At 47.5% G+C, this 24,958-nt stretch overlaps 8 protein-coding genes across 8 annotated transcripts; 4 read left to right on the plus strand and 4 right to left on the minus strand.

Moving 5' to 3' along the window:
* Window positions 1–296: 296 nt before the first annotated feature.
* Window positions 297–2,254, plus strand: LOC6605084 (ubiquitin-conjugating enzyme E2-22 kDa). The gene is made up of 3 exons (XM_002029889.2): window positions 297–713; window positions 931–1,083; window positions 1,331–2,254. The coding sequence occupies exons 1-3, from the start codon at window positions 651–653 to the stop codon at window positions 1,712–1,714; spliced, it is 600 nt and encodes a 199-aa protein (XP_002029925.1). The 5' UTR covers window positions 297–650; the 3' UTR covers window positions 1,715–2,254.
* Window positions 2,255–2,508: 254 nt separating this feature from the next.
* Window positions 2,509–5,614, minus strand: LOC6605085 (uncharacterized protein KIAA1841 homolog). The gene is made up of 5 exons (XM_002029890.2): window positions 4,666–5,614; window positions 3,661–4,600; window positions 3,363–3,600; window positions 3,084–3,309; window positions 2,509–3,023 (listed from the first exon to the last, which is right to left on the minus strand). The coding sequence occupies exons 1-5, from the start codon at window positions 5,577–5,579 to the stop codon at window positions 2,672–2,674; spliced, it is 2,670 nt and encodes an 889-aa protein (XP_002029926.1). The 5' UTR covers window positions 5,580–5,614; the 3' UTR covers window positions 2,509–2,671.
* Window positions 5,615–6,347: 733 nt separating this feature from the next.
* On the plus strand, window positions 6,348–11,023 carry LOC6605086. Its single transcript, XM_032719796.1, has 2 exons — window positions 6,348–10,464; window positions 10,544–11,023. The coding sequence occupies exons 1-2, from the start codon at window positions 6,752–6,754 to the stop codon at window positions 10,605–10,607; spliced, it is 3,777 nt and encodes a 1,258-aa protein (XP_032575687.1). The 5' UTR covers window positions 6,348–6,751; the 3' UTR covers window positions 10,608–11,023.
* A 1,342-nt stretch (window positions 11,024–12,365) lies between these two features.
* On the minus strand, window positions 12,366–15,736 carry LOC6605087 (sorting nexin lst-4). The gene is made up of 3 exons (XM_002029892.2): window positions 14,842–15,736; window positions 13,430–14,082; window positions 12,366–12,967 (listed from the first exon to the last, which is right to left on the minus strand). Exons 1-3 carry the CDS (start codon window positions 15,592–15,594, stop codon window positions 12,676–12,678), a joined length of 1,698 nt encoding a protein of 565 aa, XP_002029928.1. The 5' UTR covers window positions 15,595–15,736; the 3' UTR covers window positions 12,366–12,675.
* Window positions 15,737–16,138: 402 nt separating this feature from the next.
* On the plus strand, window positions 16,139–18,856 carry LOC6605088 (sialomucin core protein 24). The gene is given in 3 exon segments (XM_032719797.1): window positions 16,139–16,240; window positions 16,361–16,482; window positions 17,489–18,856. Coding segments are annotated over 2 exon segments (795 nt in total). The 5' UTR covers window positions 16,139–16,240; window positions 16,361–16,409; the 3' UTR covers window positions 18,211–18,856.
* Window positions 18,857–19,514: 658 nt separating this feature from the next.
* LOC6605089 (triadin) lies at window positions 19,515–20,786 on the minus strand. Its single transcript, XM_002029894.2, has one exon. It carries the CDS (start codon window positions 20,709–20,711, stop codon window positions 19,587–19,589), a length of 1,125 nt encoding a protein of 374 aa, XP_002029930.1. The 5' UTR covers window positions 20,712–20,786; the 3' UTR covers window positions 19,515–19,586.
* Window positions 20,787–21,040: 254 nt separating this feature from the next.
* Window positions 21,041–22,246, plus strand: LOC6605090. Its single transcript, XM_002029895.2, has 2 exons — window positions 21,041–21,160; window positions 21,228–22,246. Exons 1-2 carry the CDS (start codon window positions 21,079–21,081, stop codon window positions 22,187–22,189), a joined length of 1,044 nt encoding a protein of 347 aa, XP_002029931.1. The 5' UTR covers window positions 21,041–21,078; the 3' UTR covers window positions 22,190–22,246.
* Window positions 22,148–24,929, minus strand: LOC6605091 (nibrin). The gene is made up of 4 exons (XM_032718038.1): window positions 24,836–24,929; window positions 23,956–24,771; window positions 22,364–23,898; window positions 22,148–22,307 (listed from the first exon to the last, which is right to left on the minus strand). Exons 1-4 carry the CDS (start codon window positions 24,852–24,854, stop codon window positions 22,227–22,229), a joined length of 2,451 nt encoding a protein of 816 aa, XP_032573929.1. The 5' UTR covers window positions 24,855–24,929; the 3' UTR covers window positions 22,148–22,226.
* Between the last annotated feature and the right edge of the window lie 29 nt (window positions 24,930–24,958).

A 24,958-nucleotide genomic window follows, 5' to 3' on the forward strand; every position in this document is an offset into this window, starting at 1 on the left:
AGTTCAGTCAGGTTATAGGTTTTAGTGACGAAAGGGTCGGAGGGTCTCGATTTAATGGTGAGTACCTTTACAATGGTCTCGGCTCGCAGCAAGTCGTACAAACTCAGTACCTACTTCTATTAATTATTATTAAGGTTTCATAACAAAATGACATTTATTTGCTAAACATTTGAATATTCGAACTGTAAAATTCGATAGAAGCTTTCGCGCTATTTCCCCGCAGCCCTATCGATACGTCAATCGATAGGCGAGCTTTAAGAATTGTCCAAGTGCAGCGCGGCGGTCACACTGCGGAAAAACAAAAAAAAAAAAATAGCACTGGCAAAATAGACGTGCTGAGCGCTGTAAAAAAGTCAGTTTCGTTGAAATTGGAATATTAAGTTTTTTATTTTCCGTGCGCTGGTCGAGCTCGTTGCTTCGACATAAACGAAAAGCGATCGTAAGGAGCTACCTTGTAGGCCAGCAGACAGGCGTAATTTACGCAACGCACAACACAAAATCCAAAATTGCACGGGGGCAACAATAAAAACAGAGGCAGAACAGAACACAGCAAGAAGAGCGTGGTGAAGAGGAGAGACGGAGAAAGGAGAACGGCGAACAGTGAACAGGGAGAGAGCAGAAAGGAGAGTCCGAGAAACGGAGGAAACATCATGGCGAACATGGCAGTGTCGCGGATCAAGCGGGAGTTCAAGGAGGTGATGCGCAGCGAGGAGGTGAGTCCCGAGCACCAAGGTTGAGGGACTGAAGGACACTCAAACGCCACCTCGGCAACGCCAGCTGCACCACCGCCCCTGGTGATGGTGCAGGAGATGGGGAAGGATGTGCGCGGACTTTGGTGTCGTTTTTGGCGCGCTTATTGGCTCCGTTTTCTTTGTGAAATGTAAACATTGGCCCCACTGATTTGTTAATTTGGCTTGTAATCCCTGACAGATCGTCCAGTGTTCCATCAAAATCGAACTGGTCAATGACAGTTGGACGGAGCTGCGCGGCGAGATCGCCGGTCCGCCTGACACGCCCTACGAGGGCGGCAAGTTCGTCCTGGAGATCAAGGTGCCCGAGACATATCCCTTCAATCCACCAAAGGTATGTAATAGCCATGTAAGATTTAGTGCAACTTTAAAAAATCGAAAGAATATGTGATGTAAGTGTGAGCTTAGAAATAAACAACTCTTACATGAGTACACTCAGCTCTCAAAAATCATATCTAATGGCTTCACTTCTTAGAAAGTGACACTTCTATGAATCCACAATGCTAACTTGAATTCTGAAAGGCGCAATCAGAACATATAACTTGTAATTAAAACCTAAATAAATTGCAACTTATTCGCAGGTACGCTTCATAACGCGCATCTGGCACCCGAATATTTCGTCGGTTACGGGCGCGATTTGCTTGGACATATTAAAGGACAACTGGGCTGCAGCGATGACACTGCGCACCGTGTTGCTGTCGCTGCAGGCGCTCCTGGCCGCCGCAGAGCCGGACGATCCGCAGGACGCAGTGGTGGCCTCTCAGTTTAAGGACAAGTACGATCTGTTCCTGCTTACGGCCAAGCACTGGACCAACGCGTATGCGGGCGGACCGCACACCTTTCCCGATTGTGATTCAAAGATCCAACGTCTCAGGGACATGGGCATCGACGAGCATGAGGCGCGCGCCGTGCTCTCCAAGGAAAACTGGAATTTGGGGAAGGCCACCGATGGCCTGTTCAGTTAGCTTGTCCCAGCCGCACTAGCATCAGTACCATTCGCGGCGGTGGCAACACCAAGAACACCGGCCAACTTCAGCATCAATCCTTCAGAACGGCAATCACGCTAAATTCTTGTTCACTCACGCACCAATCAATCTATTTTCGTAAATCTTATCCACGAAATTACATTGCCCTGTAGTTATAATAATTCCCTGATCTGTTCTCTAATTTTATTATGATTAATGTGCACATCTTTGTCGCAGGGTGGGTCACCAGAAGGTTGAGCCAAAGGCCATGCCCGCGTCCCATCACGCATGTGGTGTTATGTAATTGAACCCAGGTTCTGTTTCATTAATTTACGTGCAGTCGCATTTACTTGCAGGCTCTTTCTTAAACAGTACTGTTGTTTTCCATTTCAAGCTTAAACTAAAACACAAACAAAAATGATTTAAAAAACAAAATAAATGTGAAAGCGAGGAGTGTATAACAAATCGAAGTCTTTGTAAATTGCGTTAAGTTAATAAATAAATAAATAAATAAAAATATTGATAAATGTCTAATGAGAAGTTATGATTTCGGTTTGTGAAGAAGAGGCTGCAAACTTAAAATAGATTTTTGTAAAACATGCTTAGACTGAAGAATGGAAAATGTAATTTATCCTAGCTTGATTGAGATATGTAATGTATATTACTATAATTCTTGTTTAATCCCATTTTTAAGGCTCTGTCTAATGCCAAAATTTAAATAAAATCCAAATTCTTGGTAATTTACAAACCAAATAATTGCATACAACGTGAAAGAAACATAGAACCCATCGATATTATCGAGATATAATCATTTATATATATATTCTGCTACATATTCATTTAATTTTTCTACATTTCAATGTGACTATTAATGGTTTGCACTAAATATTTGACTAAGAATCTGTGACTAAATATTTGGTCTACGATGGATGCTAGCGAATAATATAACACGAATTTCTACTTGTGCTTTTGCTTGGACATGACGGACACGGAGGAGCCACCAGTTGCAAGTGCCGATCCCAGGCAGCTGCTGCTGCTTTGGGGCACGGATGGGCCAGTGGCATTGGTTCCCTGGATCGTGTGATGGGTGTGGCGCTGCTTAAGCATCTCCTTCCATTCGGACTCGAGTCGCACGTAGGAGCCACCAAGCGGTTGGGCATTCTGCACCAGGCACTGATCCGTTCCGGTCTTTTTGGTCACATAATTGGCGACCTGCTTCATGATCTTCTCCTCGAAGTCGCGCTGATGATCCTGGTTGCTGCGCGCCGACAACTCGCCGGACCAAAAACGACCCGACACATCGGTGGGACTGGCCAAACAGTTCAGATACTTATTATATTATATACATTTAATATTTCACAATGCCTACCGCTTTCGTGATTTTTTGCCTCTAGTTTTCCTTGGTGGAGGACGGTGCTCCGACTCGCAGCCATCGCTACTCGTACTGTAGTCTTCGTCGTCATCGTGAACGTTACGCATGCGTGGCCGCAGGCATCGAGCATCATCCTCGCTGGTGGAAGTCGTCTCGGATTCGGTGCTGGTGTCCATTTGGTAGCGAGATCCTCGCATCCGACGGCTCACACGATGGTTGGTCACTATGGAGCCGGGTTGAGTACAGAGCACATTACCTTCAAGCACACATACCCACCTCTCTTGAGCACACTATCCATGCAGAGTTGGGGCAAAAGTCCCTGGCGACATCTCTGTGGCGTTAGGGAGATACCCTGCCAGCTGGGACTGATCTCGCCGGCGGCGGCCAGTTCCTGAATCCTCAATGGTGGCTGCTCGCACAAGGCGTAGTTCTCGCCCACCAACTGGGCAATGGCCAGGATGGCACGCTCTCTATCCGTCTCCACCAGGACACTGTGCTCGCGGAACTGGCAACCCTAAAAAAGTACCGATTACTCAATGCAGTAGTAGATGTTTCTGGAAATAGGTTTACATACATTTGGTCCCGGCAGCGTTTCATAGCGGAAGGCCTGCTGACCGCAGCAGGAGAAGCGGCCGGCGGGTCCGGCATTGCCCACGGGACCCAGGAAGTTGGGTGCCTCCGGATGGAAGCGGCACCAGTGCATCTGATAGACCGGAAAATGAGCCTCGCACGTGCAGCAGTACAGGTAGTGGCAGTGACCCCATAACTTCCAGTACACCTTGCGCCAGGACTTGAGCTCCTTGAACAGCTGAACGATGTAGACATTAAGATCCCAGTTGTTGTCCCGCACGTGGTGGCTCATCAATTGGCCCCAGCGATTCAGACGAATGTTGCTGGGCACACAGCTCACATAGGATTTCATAGTGTTGGTCACGCAATTGAAGCATTTGGAGCAGCGGAACAGACCGGACATGCTGTAGAAGTGTCCCCTTAGGGCTTCCGGATCCGGTTCGCAGAGGGACTGAATCAATTTGGTCCACAGACGCGGTGTCACTCGCTCCTTTTTATCCCTGACCATCTCCAGCTCCAGATTCGTGAACATGGCCGCCAGTCGACTGACCAATGCGTCATTCAGACAGGACAGATTCGTGGACGTTCGTACAACTTCGCTGAGATGGGCGTGACAAAAGGCCAAACACTCAAGGAGTAGAGGTTCCATCTGGAGAAAGCTGGCCGACACCAGAATGGGCACCACATTATTGCCATCCAACTGGGGACCAGTGCTCTGGGTGGGAACCGGAAGATCCTGGCTCTGGGCACTGTGCTTGATCCACTTCATCAGCCAGTCGAAGATCAGGATGTCGCAGTGCACCGATATGTCCATCTCCTCCAATCTCTGACCCGCAGTCACGTCCGCAAAGTAACCCATTTTGGTCACCAGCAAATGCTGCGGGCAGGTGAAATCCTTCGAGGTGTTCTTCACCTCGTCGCAGACGTGGATCACCACTTCCGGCCTGTCAAACAATTTGAGATATATATGAATACCTAAGAATTCCCTCTGTAAATATATGGTACTTACTCCTTACGCTCCTGCCTGGCATGTTTGCTATCCTTGACCAGCAGCAGAGACTTGCGTCTGCCGGCGTTCATTGCACCAGGCTTTGGAATCGGCTCCTTAATCATGGCGCGCACCATGCTGTTGGTGATCTGATCCGAATGTAGAGCATCTCCTCTGGGATTAGCCTGCTGCAGGCAAGGAGCCGAGGGAGTGGCTGCCGGCAGAGGCCCATGTGAGTGGCCTATCTCCATCATGGATTTCGATGCTCCTGAGGTGAGAGGAGCTGCCGATGGAATGGGATTCGGATAGGGAGTGATAGTGGCCGATGTCTGGATGAGAAGCTCTTTCGGAGGCTGCAGCTGCTTGGACTTGGTTTTGCCATTCTGGAGTTGCGTGGGCATGGGAACCGGGCATATAAATGACAGAACAGAGTCCAGAACACCCTCATTAATGGCCGCATCCAGTTGCTCGCCAAGCTTGGGATGCAATCCCCTATAGGTCGACTCTGGACGGGAAGAGCGGCTGTGGTGGCTGTGCCCCGAGCGCAATGTACTGCATTTCGCATCCTGGAGCAAGCTGGAGCGACTCTCGGTGGAGCTCCGCGAGGGTCGTCTCAGTCCCAGGAGCTCGTTGACCAGTGGATTGTCCGCCAGTTCGGCAAAGTCGAACTCGTCCTTCTTGTTAGTTCTCTTGGTTGACACCGCACTGCCCTCCATCGGCGGTATCGGCTCCCTATTGTGTAGTTTTCCCATGTCGGCCTTCGCAATCATATCGTTCACATGACAGGATAGTTTTAGAAACTCTAGAAACTCGTTCAAACTGATTTGAAACTCGGCGCCATTGCCGGAATCAATGGATTTCTGGGAGGGAGCCGCTGGCTTCTCCTCAGGCTGGCCAGCAGCCGAGGCTCCCTCGTCGGAGCCGGATTTCTGCATCCTGGCCAATGCACAAATCAAAGGATATTGGTCATTATTGATTTATTGTTTCGTTGCTCGTAGTAACAAGGAAGTTACTTAAATGAAAAGCGGAAAAAACAATGCAACTGGTGACCCCAATTGATTTTTCAAGCTGTCCAGGCATTTAAGATTACATGCACATTTAATAAATATATTATGTTTCCTAAATATTACTTATTCGAATGATATTTCATGTTAAAACAAATGAAACATTATACGCATATTTCGGAAATCATAAAGAATAAACCAACAATAAAACAACAAACTCTTATATAAAGTATAAAATGAATTTAAACTCTTATAACTTTTATTTTTATTTATATTTAAAAAAATAAACAAACTTGGCGATGTCGTTAGTTTTTGTTGTTTGAATTTCCTTCTATAAGCTTAACAATTTCCCGTTAAGCAAATATCAGTGTTGTACAGGGCATATTGGCAAGTCGAGCAGGAAAGTAATAAAATATTTGTTTTGGTTAGTAAAAAACACATATTTCTTCTTAAAGTAACTTTTTAAATTATTCGTTCTATATATATATATACGTTATATTCATTTAATCCGCAATTTAAGCATTCTTTAAATTTAAATTTAAATTTAGAGAACTTCGTATTTCGAATATTTTTAAAAATATGACCGTTACTACTATCGGTATTTGGGGAAATTTCCGATTGCAGCCCCAATTTTCGATTACGCTCATACGATTACCGTCATAAAGCGCTGGCGATTGCTTAGAAAACTATATCGAAATATCGAAAGCAAACCAAAACATATACATACAAAAATTCATTGATTTTGTCAACGTAAAACACACAGTGCAGCAGGGCAGTTAATTCTGAATGCGGTTAAATAGCACGGTCAACTGAATTAGAAACTCTGGAGCGGCACAAGTGCGGCGGCAATGCAAACGGACTGAAGATAGAAGCCCCAAAGCGAAGGCTTTTACCTGGGCCGCTGTCCAATCAGAACGCTGCTCCCAATCAGAACTGGGCAGGGGGCGGGGGAGGCGAGAGCGAAAAATCCGGATACGGGGGGCAGTAGCAAAAGGCCAAAAAAGAAAAAAAGAGCGACGAGTGTGGACTAGCCAGCGATGATGGGAAAATGACCAGGGATCTGGGAGTACGGATCACGGACCACTAGCGGATACGGCCGTAAAATGCCCCGGAACACTTGCAGGCCAAGTGAATGCGCTACTGCTAGCCAGGATGAGCCGGAGGCGAGTGCGAATAACAACAATAACCACAGCAACAACAACAACAATAACGAGGGCATCATCAAGCAGGAACTGGAGGCCGCTCCGCCGGTTTGCCACCGAAAATCGGAGCGCCGGAGAGTGGCCCGTGATATATTCCTGGTCTTCGAGGAGCAGACCACCCGGCGACGAGGGAAGGGAGCACGGGGCAAGGCCACAAGGGCCAAGCAAAAGTTCGGACACCTGAAGGTGGCCAATACGCCGCGCATCAATAAGAATGTGCTGCGCGACATTAAAACGGAACCAAAGTGCAGTTCGGAAGCCGTTGTAGCGGCTGCTGCCCCTGCTATCATACCCATTCCCGCACTGAATCCCCCAATTCCTCCGCAAATAGCCACGCTCAATCCTCCGCTGCCGGAGGAGCCGACGTTAGCCAAATCCTTGCCGCGAACGGCGGCCGTTAAATTGGAAACCAAAACACACGTCACATCCACAGCCACTGCATCCAATGTGGTGGCGCCCAAGCGGATTAGTCCCAAGCCCAAGGCTCCATCTGTTCAGGAGAAGGAAACGGAGGTGGTGTCAGCAGTCACTCCTGCTTCACTACCAATACCCAAGTCCGCTGCCGCACCCGCCACTTCGCCCACGACGCCCAGCGTCAATCCCATCTTCCTGTGGGTCAAACAGGACGATACCCGAATCGTGGAGGTGCGCTGCGAGGACTACGACAAGCGGAATAGGATTCGTCTGACCAAGACGACCAATGGCTGGCGCTCTATGCCGCGCACAGATGCTTCCTCAACTAGGATAGTCAAATTCTTCCACGGCTCCGCCGCCCCACTGATGAAGGTCAAGCGCGAGCAGCATCTGCAGCGTTTGGAGGAGGAGGAGCAACAGCACCAGGAGCAGGAGTTGGAACCGGCAGAGGATCACGAGCGAGAGCAGGATCAGCCGGAGCAGCAGTTGCCCTCCATTGGGCAGACTTTGTTGCAGGATTGGGATGAAAGTGCCACGCAACTGCCGGACGAGATCGAAGAGGAGGAGGAGAAGGAGGAGGAAGAGGGACAGGAAAGTGATGCTGCGCAGCAACAGAACGGCCACTTAGCCACTGTACTCGAAGATGTTGTGGTGATGCCACCTGCCCAGGAGCCGGAGATGGCGCCCACGCCCTGCTTCGATGGGCTGCTGGACAGTGAGGAGACGAATGCCTCCACCAAGGCTACCAAGACCAATACGCCCACATATCAGAGCTCCACGCCCTCGCCGCTGCAAATGCAGCTGTGTCCCAAGACGGGTCTGTTTCTGCCGAAAGGAGATCTTGCCCTGGTTCAACTGCCTGAGGAGGATGTCCTGCCCGAGGAGGCGGAGGACAAGCCACTGGGTGGAAACGATGCAGTGGAATGTTTCGATGCTAATACTAAGAATCTTAAGGATCTGCTGGACGATGCCGATGATCTGCTACAAAATTGCAGTAGTGAAAACGGCAGCAGTGGAGCGGATCTGCTCGACTCGCTGGTCAAGCGAAGTTGCGAGGACAATCTCGTCCAGGAGACACGCCCTGGCAACGGAACCAATCCGCCGAACTCCTCATCCTCCGGCGACGGACTGAGCTCATTTTGTGTGCCCGATCTCGACAAGGACCTGCCCAGCATACTCAACATGGACAACGACGATGCGCCCAAGTGTTTGTCCTTCAACGAGGCGGGTGAGATCGAGGGCCTGAACGGAGAGCTCTTCCTGGGCATCGAGGCGTTCGAGAAGCAGCATGAAGCTGTGGCCACCGAGCCGGAACCACAACCGCCCACTCCAGCCACGGTGGAAATGACCCAAACGCCTACGCCCACACCGACGCCTGAAAAGGAAATGGAAAAATCCATCGTAGTCGAGGAGACGCCTAAGGATTTGAGCTACAAGAAACGCGAGGAGGTGTGTCCACCATCAGAATCACGTAGTCAGTGTGCGGTGACCTCAAGTTCGGATATACTCAAGTCACCGGAGCGGGAACTCCAGCTGCCGGCCAACTCCATACCTGCTGAGGTGGAGACGACGTCGGAAACAATTAAAAATCTCATTCTGGAGCAGTTCCTCAAGCTTAACAACAATCCCCAACAGGCGGAGCCCATGGATCTAGGCAAAGCTGGCCGCGATGGCAAACTCGAAACGGTCGTTATCGACGACGAGGAGGAGGAGGATTCCAGCCAGCCGCTGAAGAAGCGACCCAAGGCCAGCATTAAGATGGACAAGGATCCGGATCCACTTACCCAACTGAAAATGCTGATCAGCAATCCGCAGTGGAAGGTCCCAGACCCGATACTCGTGCCAAAGGATCGCCTCGGAGCGGTTTTGGCCTCACCGGCCAGAGAGATTCCATTGCTGTTGACCACCAGGCCCGAGTTGCGTCTTCCCGAGGCCTTTGCCTATCCGGAGATCATCCAGAATCCGAACATTCTGGTAGTGACCATGGAGCAGTTGGAGGCTATCCTCAAAACGGAATCGGAGCAGGCGGCCAAGGTGACAAAAGACCCGGATCCAGTGATCGTGGTGCCAAGCAAAGCGAGAAGTCCCAGTCCCAAGCAGATACAACCCAAACCTGTGCCTGTTCAACCCAAACCGCCTCCAGTTGCCCCGGTGGCTCCAACACCACCATCTCCGGCGGATTCCAGTCTCTCGACGGATCTGAATGCCACCACACTGGCGCTACTCCAACAGATGCTGTGGCTACCCTATTTCGGCCAGTTGTCGCAGGAGTTCTTTAAAACGATCAAAGATCCGCTAGGACTACAAAGAAAGTTTATGAGCAATCTCCTGCCGCTGTACAACAACCAATTTGGATTGCAGCATCTTGACGAGCTGTACAAGCATTGTATGAAACAAAAGTCGACGGAAGAGCAGCCACAGCCCAAGGTTACCACTCCCGTGCCGCCTCCTGTAGCAGCTCCGCCTCCACCTCCGCCTCTTCCTCAAAGTACAGCCAGCGGACCAAATTCCTTTAATGGCTTCACCAATCCCGTAGAGCTGGCTCTCATGCAAAAGCTGCTGCAGCCGCAATTGCCGCAGTTCCTCAACTGGGAGGCGGCCAAGGAGGCATCATCCACATCATCGGCAGCTGCAGCCACCTCAAATCATCATCATCACCAGGAGCACAAGCGACCCAGAAGGGAAACAGAAGCGGAGTCCATTAGCAATTTCACCAAATCCAAGCCTTCATTCGATGCTCCAGGTACAACTCCTTGTCCGCCACCACCCGCCGCTGCGCCTGCACCGTTGGCCACCGCTGCGCCTCCGGCACCAGCTCAGGCGGAGCACAAACCCAGACTGACCATAAAATCCCTCTCGAATCTGCTGGAACCGGAGGCGAACGTGGTTCCACTACTCAATGTGCCCTTCGACGGAATGCGAGGGCGTCCCTCCATGCACAAGGCCGTTCCAGATCAGGCCAAGGGTGACGCAGGTACGGGACGCACACTACGCTCCAGTAAAGCCTGCGTCACCTACAATCCCCTCGAGCAGGCCAAGCAGCAGATGCACCCAGCCGCCGCCGCACAGCAGCAGCGCAAGCGGGGCAATATGCTCACGCAGGACGTCCAGCAGCAACAGCACCAGCAAAATCTCGCAGATGCGGCGGCAGCAGCCGGCATGGATGCCAACTCGGCACTGTGGCATCCTCTCTTCGGAAGGTGAGTGATGTTCCTAAACTTATGGGATTATATCAACTTCCCACTTTGCTCATGTTAATCCATATTTGTTACCGTCCAGCAATCCCAAACAGGGCTACAATAGCCCGTGGCAGTGGACCACGGTGACGGCGTCAGGTGAATGACAGTCAAGCCGGGCTCAAAAGGAGCCAGCACCTGGATCGGGAACAAGGACGGCCAGCTACGAGGAGCAGCATCAGCAGCAGCAGCAGCAAGACTACAGCAACTATCACGGCTCGGCCAAGCAACAGCAGCAGCAGCAACAGCAGCAACCACATCTTCCAGCAGCCAACAATCAAAACCACAGCAACAATAGTAGCAATAAATTTTGTTATCCAACGGCGGCGGCCATGGAGAATATGTTCCAGAACAATCACATGGCAGCCGCTGCCGCCGCACGCGAATCCCTGCTGAATTCATATCTCTATCAAAAGGATAGCGATGCCGGCAATTACATGACGGAGCAGAGCTATTGGCAGCAGCACCAGCAACATCACCACCAACAGCAGCAGCATCAACAGCAACAGCATCAGCAAAATCAACAGCAGCAACATCAGCATCAGCAACACCAACAGCAGCAACAGAAGCAGCTCCAGCAGCAGCAGCAGCATCAATGGAGCGGCAACAACGGCAGCAGCAACCAAAGGAGCAACAACTATGCCAACAACTATGCGGCGGCAGCCGCTGCCTCCATGTACATGCAACACTTCAATCCCTACATGCAGCAGAAGGCGGCGCTGCTAGCGGAGAAGGCCGCCCAAGCGGCGGCGGCGGCGGCAGCGGTCCAGAGCAGCAACGGTAGCAATAAGCACGGACGCTTCGGCGGAGACTATGGCTAGGAGTCGTCCGGTGGGTTCACGGTTCAGCTAACCGGAGCGCTAAACACTTTAGCGCATTAACATAAACATATAGGCATATGTAACACTTGCGTGTAATAATAACTATATATTTAGAGGCATCGTATAGGCCGTTTTACCGCCAGGAATTGGTAAAGGATAAACCATGATTTTCCTTTAGTTTAATACACAGGAACAGCAACAACAAGGTAACCGGAACGCAAACAACAATAATTTATAAACAACAAACAAGGAGGTAAACACAAGCGGAGAGCAGAAAACATAAAAAACTTAAATTGAATTAGTAAAAATTTGTTATTGGTAGTTTGTTAACAAAAAAGAAAAACACAAAAAATATGAAAAGAAAACAAAAAGCAAAAACAAAAAAAACACGACAAGTAAACAAAAAATAATGTAGAGCGCGAAAGCGGAAGGCAAAAGCAAAAAAAAAACCTAATTATTGTATTATTGTTAACCAAAATCTATTATTATTATTATTATCTCAAGCTGCGTTATATTATTATTATTATTAACTCGTGTGTCTGTATATAGCGTTTTTATCTAGATGTATTACACTTAGTGATCCCCCCACAACCCGACTCCCATCCCAGGAACCCCACATCCGACTATCCCCGAAAAATGCCAGGACAATCCTTGGACCCTTCACCTTCACCTATGACCTCACCTAAAATCAAACGAAAACAAACCGCAGGGCTAAAAGGCAAACAACCAACGATTTTGTATCCATTCCGAAATGTGTTTCTTTTTGTTTTTACTAGTTATTACGCTGATTATTTATGAAATCATCATCCCTAACATGTGCAATCTAACACTTATGTTCTAGATACAAAAAAACCAAACACAAGAATCACAAAACTTATTAACGCGAAAATGGCAAAGCAAAAGCATGAACATGAAAATGGACAAATAAAGAGAACCCTTTTAGAGAATTTCGCTGATAAAGGCAACAGAATAGCAAATCGCCATCGAGACTTTTAATTCAGCGGGTTTGGTTGGATCTTCCAAATATGATGATAACGCGGATGATGCAGTTCTGTATAAATATAGTTATATTTGCATCTCAAGTTCCGTGTATAATAGGCATATAAAAGTTAATTTTTGTATAAATACGCAACTTTTTCACTTACAAACAACATTATGTAATATTTTTTCTGTTTAACATTTAGTTAGAACCACGCTTAAAGTAAGAGTTCCTTTTAAAGGCATTTGAAATGCGCGCGTGCGAATGTTTTCAGCTATATGGAAGTGTGTGCCCGGTGCGGTTACTTTGTTTCTTTGTGCTCCCAGCCGTCGATCCCTTCAGCGATGAGTCGTCGTCCATGGGCCAGTGGCCAATCTACTCGATCTGACGGCTGGCCTCCTGCAGACGCGCCACAACGCCCTGGTAGAACTTAATCTGCTCGGCAATGAAATTCTTAAGCGTATGCTTCAAATGCGTATCCCGCTCGCTCTTAAAGTGGGTCAGCTCGGCCAGCACCGTGTAGGAGACGACATCTGTGCGCCGATTAACGTCGTGCAGCTGGGGATTATTCATCCTGCCCTCGCCGGCCAATTTCTCGCAATCCTTTCGCTTCTGTATGGCACCCTTGTGCGTGGAGAAGATGTCCGGAAAGCAGTTGAGAACGCCCCTATTGGGAAAAGAGGGAATATAAATTAGATAATGCTTCTAGATCGTTCTATAAACAAAAAGCGACGGGAAGTTACTACATTTTCTAGAAGTTATATATATATATTCGTATGTATATCGTGCTAAACTAAAGATCAGTCTGCGTAAGAACCACAATAATCTAAAATAAACTATTGGCCACCAATCGATTTTTCTCGCGAAACTATACATTGATTCATTGCTTCAAAGTAAACAATTTGAGTTCATTATAAATAAACTTGATACCTTAAAAACAATATACAAGAAACTAATCAATCGAAGATTTTTAATTGTGAGTAATTCAGCCATATATGTACCGATTGTAACTTCTACTATAGAAATGACACATTTCGTGGAATTCCCATTTTCAGTCAGCTAATCAATTAGCGCTGAATGAAACGAAATGTGCTATGCTTCCCATCACTTTGTAGAGACGTCAACCCACCTGTAGATGTGCAGACGATCCGAAAGGGGAATCCAATCATGCTTTGGCTGGTCGCCAAAGGCCTGTCCAATACCGATAAAGATGCCACCGATGCGGCCGACGCTCTCGGAGAGCGGAACCGCGTTCCGGGTGGGCGCACGCCGCTCGTCAATGGCCAATGCCTTGGCCAGGTCGGAGAGTCCGTCGCCGATGCGCTGGAACTCCTTTTTACTCTGCGACATGGAGCGCTTGGCCATGTCGTTGGATATATTGTTCAGGTTGCGTACGGCCACGTCCATACTGTGTATGAACTGGGTGCCCAGCTCAACCTGTGCGTCCACCTTGGAGTGCAGCAGGTTCTTGTCCGGCGGCGAGATGGCCAGGCAGTAGTTGACGCCCATGTAGGGATCCCGTTCCGCCTTGCGTTTGCCCGACTTCCAAATCTTCTCGTCGCGACAGGTGAGGAAATGATACCAGACCTCGCATTTGGAGATCACCGGATGGCGGCACACCCAGTCGACGAATTCCTGCAGCTGCACACGTCGATGCTCCACGAATTGCTCCTCATAGCGGCCGGAAATCTGCTTGTCCGGCAGCGGTGGCACCGGAATCAGGCAAAACTTGTCCACCAAACGTTCGTGCAGCCAGTCGAAGTGCTTGTAGCGACGCGACACCTAACGAAAGGGAAACCCAGATTAGATATGACCAATTAATTCTGATTGGGACACGCAAAGAGGAGCCCGGAGCTCGGGGGGTCAGAGCTCGTTGCTGAGTCATTCCCCGCGGCGGTTCGCAAGCAGAAGCAATCATCGCAGTGCCGTTGGCTACCAGTTGGTCAGAATTGCCCCCACAAAGAAGAATTTTAAGTGATTTTACGACTCTGTAATGCCCTACCTATTTGTATGTCTGTTTTAATGGACTGAAAGAACTTTACAAAGAGCTTTGATTTCAGTTAAAGAGTAATGTCGGGCATTTATGCTTCTTATTATTGTAAATAATAAAGTACTATTAAAGTAGTTAATAAAAATTAAAATAAACTATAGCTTTCAATGGTAGTAAACCTTTAACAAATATAAATTTAAATCTAGGTTATTTTCAGAGTCTTCAATTTAAAACAAACCAATTAAAGAAGTATATATACTCTGCATTTCAATTTTCTCAGCAAAAAGGTCACTTTTGGGTCAACTCAGTTGGAAAATGTTGGCCGGCAATTAGTGCGGAGTTTCGATAAACAAAGGATCTGGTCTTTCTTTCCATCTGCTCGTGAGCACATGACCCAGCCCAAATTACCCTTGGCAGAGGGTAGCGAACACAGCACAGACACATATTATCAACAAAATATTGCACCCGTAGTTACACACTCATGCGCCAACGGTCGGAGCTTTATCGTATTGTGTTGTTAATCACGGCGATATCAGGGGTGGCCAACTTACGGATATGTTGTTGAAGCTAGGCGTCAGTTGGTAGGCGATGAACGTCTTCATCCCCTTGAATTTGGACTCCTTTTTGGGGCTGGCCACCACAACGGAGTAGGGCGAATGGTTCTGCGTCCACTGGTAGATCGAGTCCTCCACCTGTGTAATGTAGGCCATCTCGCATTCGGGTATCTTCTCCTTGGTGCTGGACAAGCCGAGTATATACGAATCGGAACTTTTGGCGAACATGCCCTTCTTGACGGTGCCAGCAGCACCAGTCCCACCAGCCACGGAGGCCAGCGATTGGGTGTCATCGTTGGGCGCGATGGGCAGGTGTTTGTTATCGTAGTCACTGGTGGAATGCGACAACCCGCCAGCGCGAGCCGACTGTCCCGCAGACTTCTGGCCACCTGGACCAATTTCCGAGTACGTGTCATTGTCGTCGCTCCAATCGTCCTCATCATCCCAGTTGCTGCCATCATCATCCGCCGTCTGATCGTAACGCGGCAAAGGGGGCGAGGCGAAGGGATCCGGAACCTGTGGCACCGAAGTCGTTCCACTGGCGCTCAGCTTCTGGGCTTCGGCCGCCGACATCACCTCCACGTACGCAGCCGGGAAGAGGCCAATCTGGCCACGGGCATTCTTGCCCTCCCACCAGCCTTCACCCACGTCGCTCCGGGTCACCGAGAGCACGTCGCCCGTCGCGATGGAGAGCTCCGAGGAGCCCGGCTCCCCGGTAAAGTCGTACATGGCGCGCACGTACGAGGTCATCTTGGTGCTCTCCTGGTCGTTCCTTTACGCTAATTCGAGTCCCGTCTCCACAGGGGCCATAAACAGACAAAAAATATCCACTGATTCTGATTCACCAAGTGTAAGGTGTTACCGTTCTTCGGATTACGAAATTATACTGACACTGACGTCTTCTTCGTTCTGCAGCAACAAGACAAAATGATGATGCAGCTAATTTATTAGTGGTATTCCCCCAACACACCTGATTTCTACATTTGGAACAGAGGTACTCTTCAATTTGAAAGAATAATAATATATATACTCGTTAAAATAAAATAATATAAATAGTACATTTTAGTCGAGCAAATTAAATTAATGAGTTATTGCGTTTTCAAGAAAGATTTAACTGTGAAAAATTACCTATGCTTACATAGATTTATCTTAATAAGAGGACAAATATATGAGCATAATTTTATATTGCAGCAAATGCAAGGCGTTTCAACTACATTACGCTCATACTTAAAAAGCAGAGGAGCCCTCCTACTGATAAGTGCCGAGTGCCAGGGCTGCAAAGCACGGCTCAGCTGTCGATGTATCGGGATGCATCGAAGTATCGAGTTGGCATAAAAGAATCTGGTCTTCGTGCCGTGTTATTCATTCCTTAATTGCGCCTTGCTTTAATTTGTGGGTGAGCGAAATCGGAGCTCGGCGACATCGCCAGTTGTGCAATACTGACTCCAGCGGTATCTGTTAATCCCCAACCACTTGGCAAACGTCTTTTCTTTCCCCCCGGGCCACATACTTGCAGATTTGCTGACTTTATCGTTGGAGTATTCAGTTCGAGTTTAACGACCACAATGAATCGGCAGGCGAAATTCCTAATCTTGTGCCTCTTTGTGGGCCTCTTCTCCGCGAATTTGTGCGACGAAGGTGAGTCTTTGATCAAATTACACCGAATTAAAATCGAATTGAAGACACACCGAACACTCATTTCTCAATTATGCACCACACACACACACGCTTGCATGTGCATGCGTACGTGTGCGCAAACCCCTCGCATGTGTGTGTGTGCGGTGTGCGGGCATGTGTGTGTGCATGGATGTGTTTAAGTGTGTGGATGTGGGGGTTTTTTAAATGCCAATTCCTATATTGAATATCAATTCTCCGGCCATTTTCTCTTACTCCGACTTTGGGGCAATGTTCTCCGCATGAGAACTGGCGAATCTGCAGCTTTACAAAATAAGAAACTTCAGATTGACGAAAGTCACTTCCATAAATTGTCACATTACCATACGTTAATATTTGTGCACATTTTGGTAAATATGTATTTACCGAGTTGTAACCATATTTTGTTCGCAAGCATTTATTTAAATCGTTTTCTGCTTTTCAATTTCATGAAAAGTTGTAATTACCATACGAAAATATTTGTACATATCTTGGGATTTTAAGAGATTTGGACCATATTTTGTTGACAAACAATATTTACCTTTTCAGATTTCTTAAATTTCCATTCCTTAAATTCCATTATGGCATAAAAATAAATAGCACCTAAATGCAGCTTATTTTGAATATAGTAATCTTTATTTTTCGAACCAAATCAATTTGTTTTGTTACGTTTTCCTATTTTGTTTGAACATTTTGGGGTGACGCATAAGTTTTTATCTATAATATTCGTTGCTGATTACTTACACAAGCCCTGTTTTTTTTTTTTTGAGACCTTGATAGGCGATGTACTTACATAAAAATATATTTTTACGATATATTCATTCTGAAATAAGAATTATATCAACGTTTCAAAAAAGGGTGACTAATAAAAAAAACCATTCATTGATTTCATTATTATTATATTTACTACACTAGAATCTTTCTGATGTGAAATAGTTTTACGAACTTATCAAAAACTATAAGCTATTACTCTTTTTATTTGCCTTAGCAGTGACCACACCGTCTCCAGCGAACAGCACCACCCAGGATTCCAAGAACACCACCACTCCGCCGGACACCACCACCACTGTGACGCCACCGTCGACCTCAACAGCGAGCACCACAACTGAGAAGACCACGGCGACGCCACCAATTACCACATCGACTGAGAAGACCACGACTACTCCAGCCAGCACCACCACCACCAGCAGCACCACTCCGGCCAGCACCACCACCACCAGCAGCACCACTCCGGCAACGACCACCACCACGTCTGGAACTACAACTACGACCACTCCGTCTCCGAACTCGACCACAACTACGCCGCCGCCACACACATCAACCACGCCGGCGCCGAAGCCCGTGCCCTGCGGCCATTTCGATGGATCCTCGTTCATTGGCGGGATTGTGCTGACTCTGGGCCTGCTGGCCATCGGCTTGGTGGCCTACAAGTTCTACAAGGCCCGCAACGAGCGCAACTACCACACCCTTTGAGCCGCCACCGCCTTTACGTCGGCCTTCAATGCGGCAGCCGGAGCTGCGGCGGCCAGCAGCAGTGCCGCATCCACGGATGCGGAGCGCGTGCGGTTTGTCCAGCCTTCGATACCGCTAAGGTCGCCGCCAACGCAGCCGCCACCACCACCGCCCGCCCACATGGGTGGCAGTGGTGGTGGTGCGGCTGCAGCTCCACAAAACTGCTCGCCATCGGCCCGAGATCGGTTGCTGCACACGTAATTTAAACGCGGGGAGCCACACCATATTACCCAATATAATTAATATCCAAAGAGATGCCCTATACCCCGATTCCCCAACAAAACACACACACAGAGATACAAACGGCAGTCAAGTAAAGTCAGTTCTTAAATTGAAACGATAACCCCCTGAGCGGATTTAATGCGGGCCCAGATAGTAGGAGCAGGCTCTACATTCTTGAATCACTTCCCTTATCTCAGTCATACAGAAAATGTGAAAACAAAGCAAATATTTTTCCTTCAATGCATTGCATCCAATATGTAAGGGTACGTTTATCAGCAACTTGAGCGGATGTTCAACGCCTTATAAGAGGAGTCCGAGGAGCCTGTCACAGGGTCTTCCCAGGGCGACCATGAACCGAGAAATGAGTTATGAGATCGAAACGAAACGAGACGAGAGGAGTAAACACAAATAACAGCAAATATGTGAGACTGCTTGATAGCGAGAAAGTGAAGAGATCAGAAAGTGGAAAGCGGCTGGCGACGGCTTTGTTTCTGTAATTCATAGGGAGCTAACGAAAAGGAAATATAAATTTTTATTATATTTACACAATTTTTGAATAACTAAAATCTATTCATTCTAGGAACTAAGAATACATATGTACTACCTAAAACCGAGCTAAACACAATGGGAAACGCGTTTCAATTTTCTCATTTAATGTGCATTTTTTTCTCCGGTCTTTGCCCACTTGTTCTATCGATTCTGCTCACCCCGCCATTCCCGGGGTCCGTAGTATCAAAAAATCAATATAGCGACTAACGATGCACAGCAACAGGATTTACGGAGTGCGGTGCACGGTTGATATGCGTTTATATGCGATATAAACAAATGTAAACACACGTTTGTATACTGCTGTAGTAGATTTCTATTCGAGATTTGATGGAAGCCCCATGTTAATGCATACACGCAAATGTTGAATATTTTGTACTAGAATGGAAACTATACATATGAATTACGTTTACCTAACCCTACCGCGCTTGCTGTTGGATTAATACACATTTGAAGCTAAAAATCGATCACATAAGCCCGTCAAGTTTACGCGAATGAACGAACACTCTTTGCACAGGAAAATCTCATAAGTATATAAGCTAAAGTAACCAATCAATGTATATCCAGTAAATCACTCAGCCGGCTTACTAAAAATTATATATATATCTATATATATATATAAATATCTATGTCTGTATATCGTGTACGATAATAAATATTTCAAAAATTTAAACTGCATTTTTTACGGTATTAACTACCACTGTAAACTAGAATCTACGATTGAAACACGTTTCATATTTGTTTTTTACACCTAATTAATGGTCAATCAAAAGGGGGAATTTTATTTAAATTAGCAAACATTAACTACACTATTCTGCGGTTAGTTTCTTTAACTTCTTGGGTGTCTTAATATTAGGTGTTTTCTCCTTGGGCGACTTTCTTTTCAGGTTTTCCTTCGGCTGTTGCTTAGTATTTACTTCTGGTTTCTTAATTATAGCTGCTTCCCCTTTTTCCGCCTTGGAGTTCTTAGCGTTTTGCTTCTGACTTAGTGTTTTCTTCTCTGGGGGTTTCCCTTTCTCGGCCTTCTGCTTGAGCTTATTCTTAGAGCTCCGCTTCTTCTGAGTGTTGAAGCGCAACACCAGTGGCGTGCCCGCCAGGCTGTGCTTCTCCTTGATGGCCTTGCGTGCATCGTGGGTCGTTGGCAGGGTTACGGTCGCCGTGCTGTAGTCTCGGAATTTACCCTTGCCCGGTCGTATTTGAATGTCCACTGCCTGGTCGTTGAACAGCTGGCGCACCTGGGCCAACGAACTGGTCTTTGGCAGATTTGTAATGACCACGGACGATGTAAAGGTACCCTTGGTGAGGACCTTCTTAGTAGCACGCTTCATCAGGGCCTTGGTGCGTTTGTTCACGATGGATGTCTGCTTGCGGGTCACCAGCTCGTTGACAAAATCATCGGAATCCGTTTTAGGCAGGGATACGAATAAACCCTTGTGCTTCTCATCCGTTTTGATGGAAGCTTTGATATCCTTAAAAGCCTGGTCGCGATCTTCCTTCGACTTGAAATTGACGAGGCAGAAACGTGCATGCTTCTGACGCGGCTTTGTGGACTTCAGAACCAGTGGATGCAGAGCCTTCACCTTGGCATTGAATTCCTCCACATCCAGGGGCAGTTTTTGTGGAAACCGGACATACAGCCGGGTGCCCTTTAACTGCTCGTACTTGGTGTGGATGTTCTCTTCGATAATCTCGGCACGGCTTTTGGGCTGTGGTTTGATTGTATCTTCCTCCTCACCATCATCTTCATCGGATTCGGTGTCACTGGCGTCCAGATCCAGTTCGGATCCATCGGAATCTTCGTCCTCGGAGTCCTCCGCCTGCCGCTGCTCCTCGTCGGAGTCCTCTGCCTGCAGCTCCTCCTCGTCGGAAGCCTCGGAGTCTTCGAACTGCACTTCCTCCTCCTCGGATGCACTTTCCACCTGCTTTATCTTCATGTTTTACCGGAAAATTAAATGTTTTCCTTTGGAATTCAACTTGCACGTGTGAACGGCGGTGTGACCAGATCTTAAAAAAAACTAAGGCCCAACTAATCACAGCTAGAATTAGTGATGACAATCTGGTTACCAAAATCCAAACGAAAGTGTATATATAATAAAATAATTAATGAAAATATAAAGTTTTTATGGAATTAAGTTGCAAAATATATAGCATAGCCTATATATACCATAAATATATACCGATACTTTGTATTGGCGCTATGGACTTCGTCTAATTCCGATACAACAAAATCTAGCTATAAAAAAACAAACAGCTCTGACGGACAGTTTCTTTTATTTAGAATTTTCAAACCGCAACAGGAAAATGGAAAATGAATTCTTTTGGAATGACTTTAAATTGAAACAACCTCCGTTGGTGACGCTGCTAGTGAAGGATACGAGTTTCGGTATGTTGATACCCTTGGCAAGTGGAAACAATCACAAAAACAATGGATCTCTTCTCCTTCCAAACAGCAAAAAATGTGTTCGTGGTCATCAACAGGTTCCTGCAACAGTTGTCCGAACCGGATGCCAAGGATTTCGAGGAGACGGCGGCATTAATTGGACGACTAATGGCACGCCGGAAGAACTCCTTCCGAAATATGCCCGGGTTTCGTTCCGTCTGCAAACTTAATGCGGCTCTGTGCCGCCTGCTGCGCCTGGATTTGGCCAGAGATCTGGAAAACTTTCGCGGTGCGCTGCCGGATGTGTGCGATGAGGACTTGGGTGGAGCCATGCCCACGCGAAGTAGCTTTGAGTTTATTTTGGTGCGTCTCCTGGGCTTCTATCATCTGCACGAGCGGATCAGGGAATGCTGCCTCAGTGCAGCCGCATACTTCACTCAACTCCTGCGCAACAACTTCTTCATGGAATTCACCACACTGCTAATCGCTGCCATTGCCAAGTTAAGCAAGCTGAGCTCCTTGCAGGCCGGCAAAAGTGCCACACTTTACAACAAGCTGCGCCCTCAGGTTGCCAACTATCCGCAGGTGCAGAAGCACAAGTTTCTGGCGGATAATCAAGAGCTTCCTGCCAGATTAGAACCTCCAATGAGAACTAATAACCAAACGCAGAAAGACGAAACACCAGACATAGTCCTGAAACCGAAAAAGGTCGTCACCAAAGTGGAAAAAGCCAAACTGGTGGCCAAATCTGATGTGGGCACCATAATTGCCAGGAAGGGAACACCCGTTCAAGATGCAAAGAAACCCACATTCAATGAAGACGTTCTGGCTACGGTGGCGGATGCACAGAAGTTCATTGAACGCGAGTCGCAAGCTAGGAAACTGAATCCTCCTCCAGAAAGTTGTTTTACCCGAAAGATTGCCAAGCACGAGTGGCTGGCCGCACAAACGCTGTTCCAGCGCAAGTTGTCCAAGGAGCCCGAAAAGGCGTTGAGCATATTTCGCAGGTTTATTGTTAACAAAATAAAGTAACTTCACAAGCGACGATTAATTACGTTTGGGCACGACATTAAACACAGGTTACCATACCATCAGCCAGCCGAAGACTCTTAAGCGCCACAATTCGCTTTTGGGGATGGGGATTTTTGGTCTAACAGAGGTACACAATTATTAAATCGTTTAAATATTTGTTAATTCGAGACTCACCTTAACAAACTTCTTAAAGTTCTTGCGGCCGCCATGCTTGTTCACAGAATCCTCAAGAGAAGCATCCACTTCCTCCTGGGAGCGAATGACAATGTTTAAGTTGCACATGCGCACCTCAATGCTGTCTTTCATGGCGGCCAGCCATTGCTCCTCATCTGGATCCGCCTTAATAGAGGTTTCCATCTTAACTGAGTCCGCATCTATTTCGGATTTGATATCATCGTTTAGCCTGCTACACGATAACCAACCACTGATGTCCACTTTCTTGGGCCTATCTCTACGCGGTGCCACTATGTACTTGGATTGCTTCTTGCTTTCTGTTTCGGGTACAAAGGGTTCGGTTAACCGGGAATCCTCGTCATCATGATCAGACGGTCTTTCAGAGTTGAAGTTAAACAAGCCATCGGTGGAGTCATCATTTTTCTGAACCTCTTGCGTCTTTCGTTTCTTTTTGCTGTCTGCAAAGTTAAAAAGATTATCACAATCATCGCTGTCGCTTTCGTTTAGCAGCTCAAGGCGTAAACGCTTGCGCGGTTGTGTCTGGGATTGAGACTCCAATTGGGGTGGCACTGGAGCTGGTTCTTGTGCCTGTGATTTCTCTAGAAAGTCAACTACACTGATTCTGGCAGGTGCTTGGCTTTTGCTTGCGGACCTTGGCTGAACCACAGACTCTGTTTGCTTCTGTGGAGATTTACGGAATTGAAATAGGTCCCCTTCATCTTCTTCGTCACACGAGGTCACCGATAAAACAGGACGTTTTTGAGGCACTGCATGTTTGTCAGCCTGTTGGTTGGTAATATTTGTGGCCAATGATTTCCCATTGAGTCGTGGTGAAATCCTGGTGGCAGCTGGTGCTTCCGTTTTCTTCTTCGCCAGCGAAGGGATAGTTGGAGCTGGCGTTTCTTTTGATTCTCGAGCATTTTCGTTCTCCTCATCCGATGAGTCGACACAAAAAACCTGTTTGGTCTTTCGTGTTATGTGTTTACTCGCAGCTGGAACAGATGGATGTACGGATTTCTCCTCAGCGATGGCTTTGCTCCGACTTGTTACGCGTTGACCTGGAGCAAACGCCGGAGCTGGTGTCACATCTTCTTCCAAAGACGAGTCCAACAATATGGCATTCTTTGATTTCATGGTCAGTTTCGTAGCGATCTCCGATTTAGCTCGCTTAGACAATGTTGATTTCTTCTCCTCATCCGAGGAGTCAACTGTTGAGGCATGACTCCGCTTACGCAAGGAAGCTTGGGGCTCTGAATTAGGCTTAGATGCATTTGGTTCCATTTCACATTCAATTGACTCTGGCACCACCAGTTCGGAAATGGGCGTGGCATTGGATTGCGCCGAGTCGCGTTCCGTGTTGGGCACTATGATCGAAGAGTTAAAGGCCATCGAGGAAGTTACAGACTCCGTGGTGGGCAATGAATCGGAGATGAACTTGTGCGTTGGGTTGCAGAACTCTGTTATAGAGCAATGTATTAGTGCCATGCCAATCTCGTACTCCTGGATAATACGTCGACCATTCTGCTCCAGAATATCTAAAAATAAGAATTATATATATTTATAATGTGATGTGGCAGTATATTTACACCTACCTTGTATACTATTGATTGATTCAGTGGCCTGGGACTGCGATGAAGGCACATACTGTATGACTATCACATCACTTTTTGTTAGGAATGTTTTGCGGACACCCGAATTGATGTCCTTGCATGTGGCTCCAGCCTTCTGCACCACTGATCCGTACATATCAAAGTGTTTGCGATTCATGAAGACGAATGTCTTGCCGGCGAAGAGACGGGTACGCTCGGGACGCCAGGTGACATCTATGTTGGTGGGCTGGTAATCCTCCGGCTGTGGCCATCCCTCCTTGACATGGATGCTCTGCGCTGCCTGCAGCATCTTTCGCCAGTAGGGGAATGTCACAATCGGCTTATTCTCGAGCATAGCGTGCAGTAGTTTCACGGTCACCGAAACTTCGTTCATGGTGAGATGGGAGCACTCGTCGGTCCAGTTCGATGTGACCGTGCCGCCCATGGGTTCAAGCATCTTCGTGAGCTCCTGGACCTCGGGACGCGTCAATGCGGAGACAGTTGTGACCAACTTCAGTTGGGTTACCTGCCAAATGCTCATGTTTGCGCCAAATCGCAAGCGTGTGCCCACAGGCAATGGAGTCGATGTTTTGGCAGGCACCTTGCGCGGCTTTTGGGAATTCTTAGGGAAAATGAAGGTGCCATATCTGGAGCCAAGGTCCTCGATATGCAGGGAGTCATCGCCATCCGCTTGCGTTTGGATGAGCAGCTGGGCATGATTGCGACTTATACTGAGGTCCTGCGCAACAATTAAATCCGTGGCCAGGCGACCAATGGTGTACACCTTTTTACCAGGAAACAACACAAGCTTTTCGTCATCTATAAAGGGTATTTTAAAAGTTAATAAACTAATAATCTCTGTGCTTTAGACCATTTTACGTGCCTTTAGTCAAAACAAACATAATTTCAAAACATTCACAAATTCAACAAATCACGAGCAGTGTGACCTTAGCAGATGTGCAAACTAACTACACAGAGACAAAGAAGGAGCGAGAATAATTGGCTA

The sequence above is a fragment of the Drosophila sechellia genome, chromosome 3L (assembly GCF_004382195.2).
Source record: "Drosophila sechellia strain sech25 chromosome 3L, ASM438219v1, whole genome shotgun sequence".
Taxonomy (NCBI): Eukaryota; Metazoa; Arthropoda; class Insecta; order Diptera; family Drosophilidae; genus Drosophila; species Drosophila sechellia.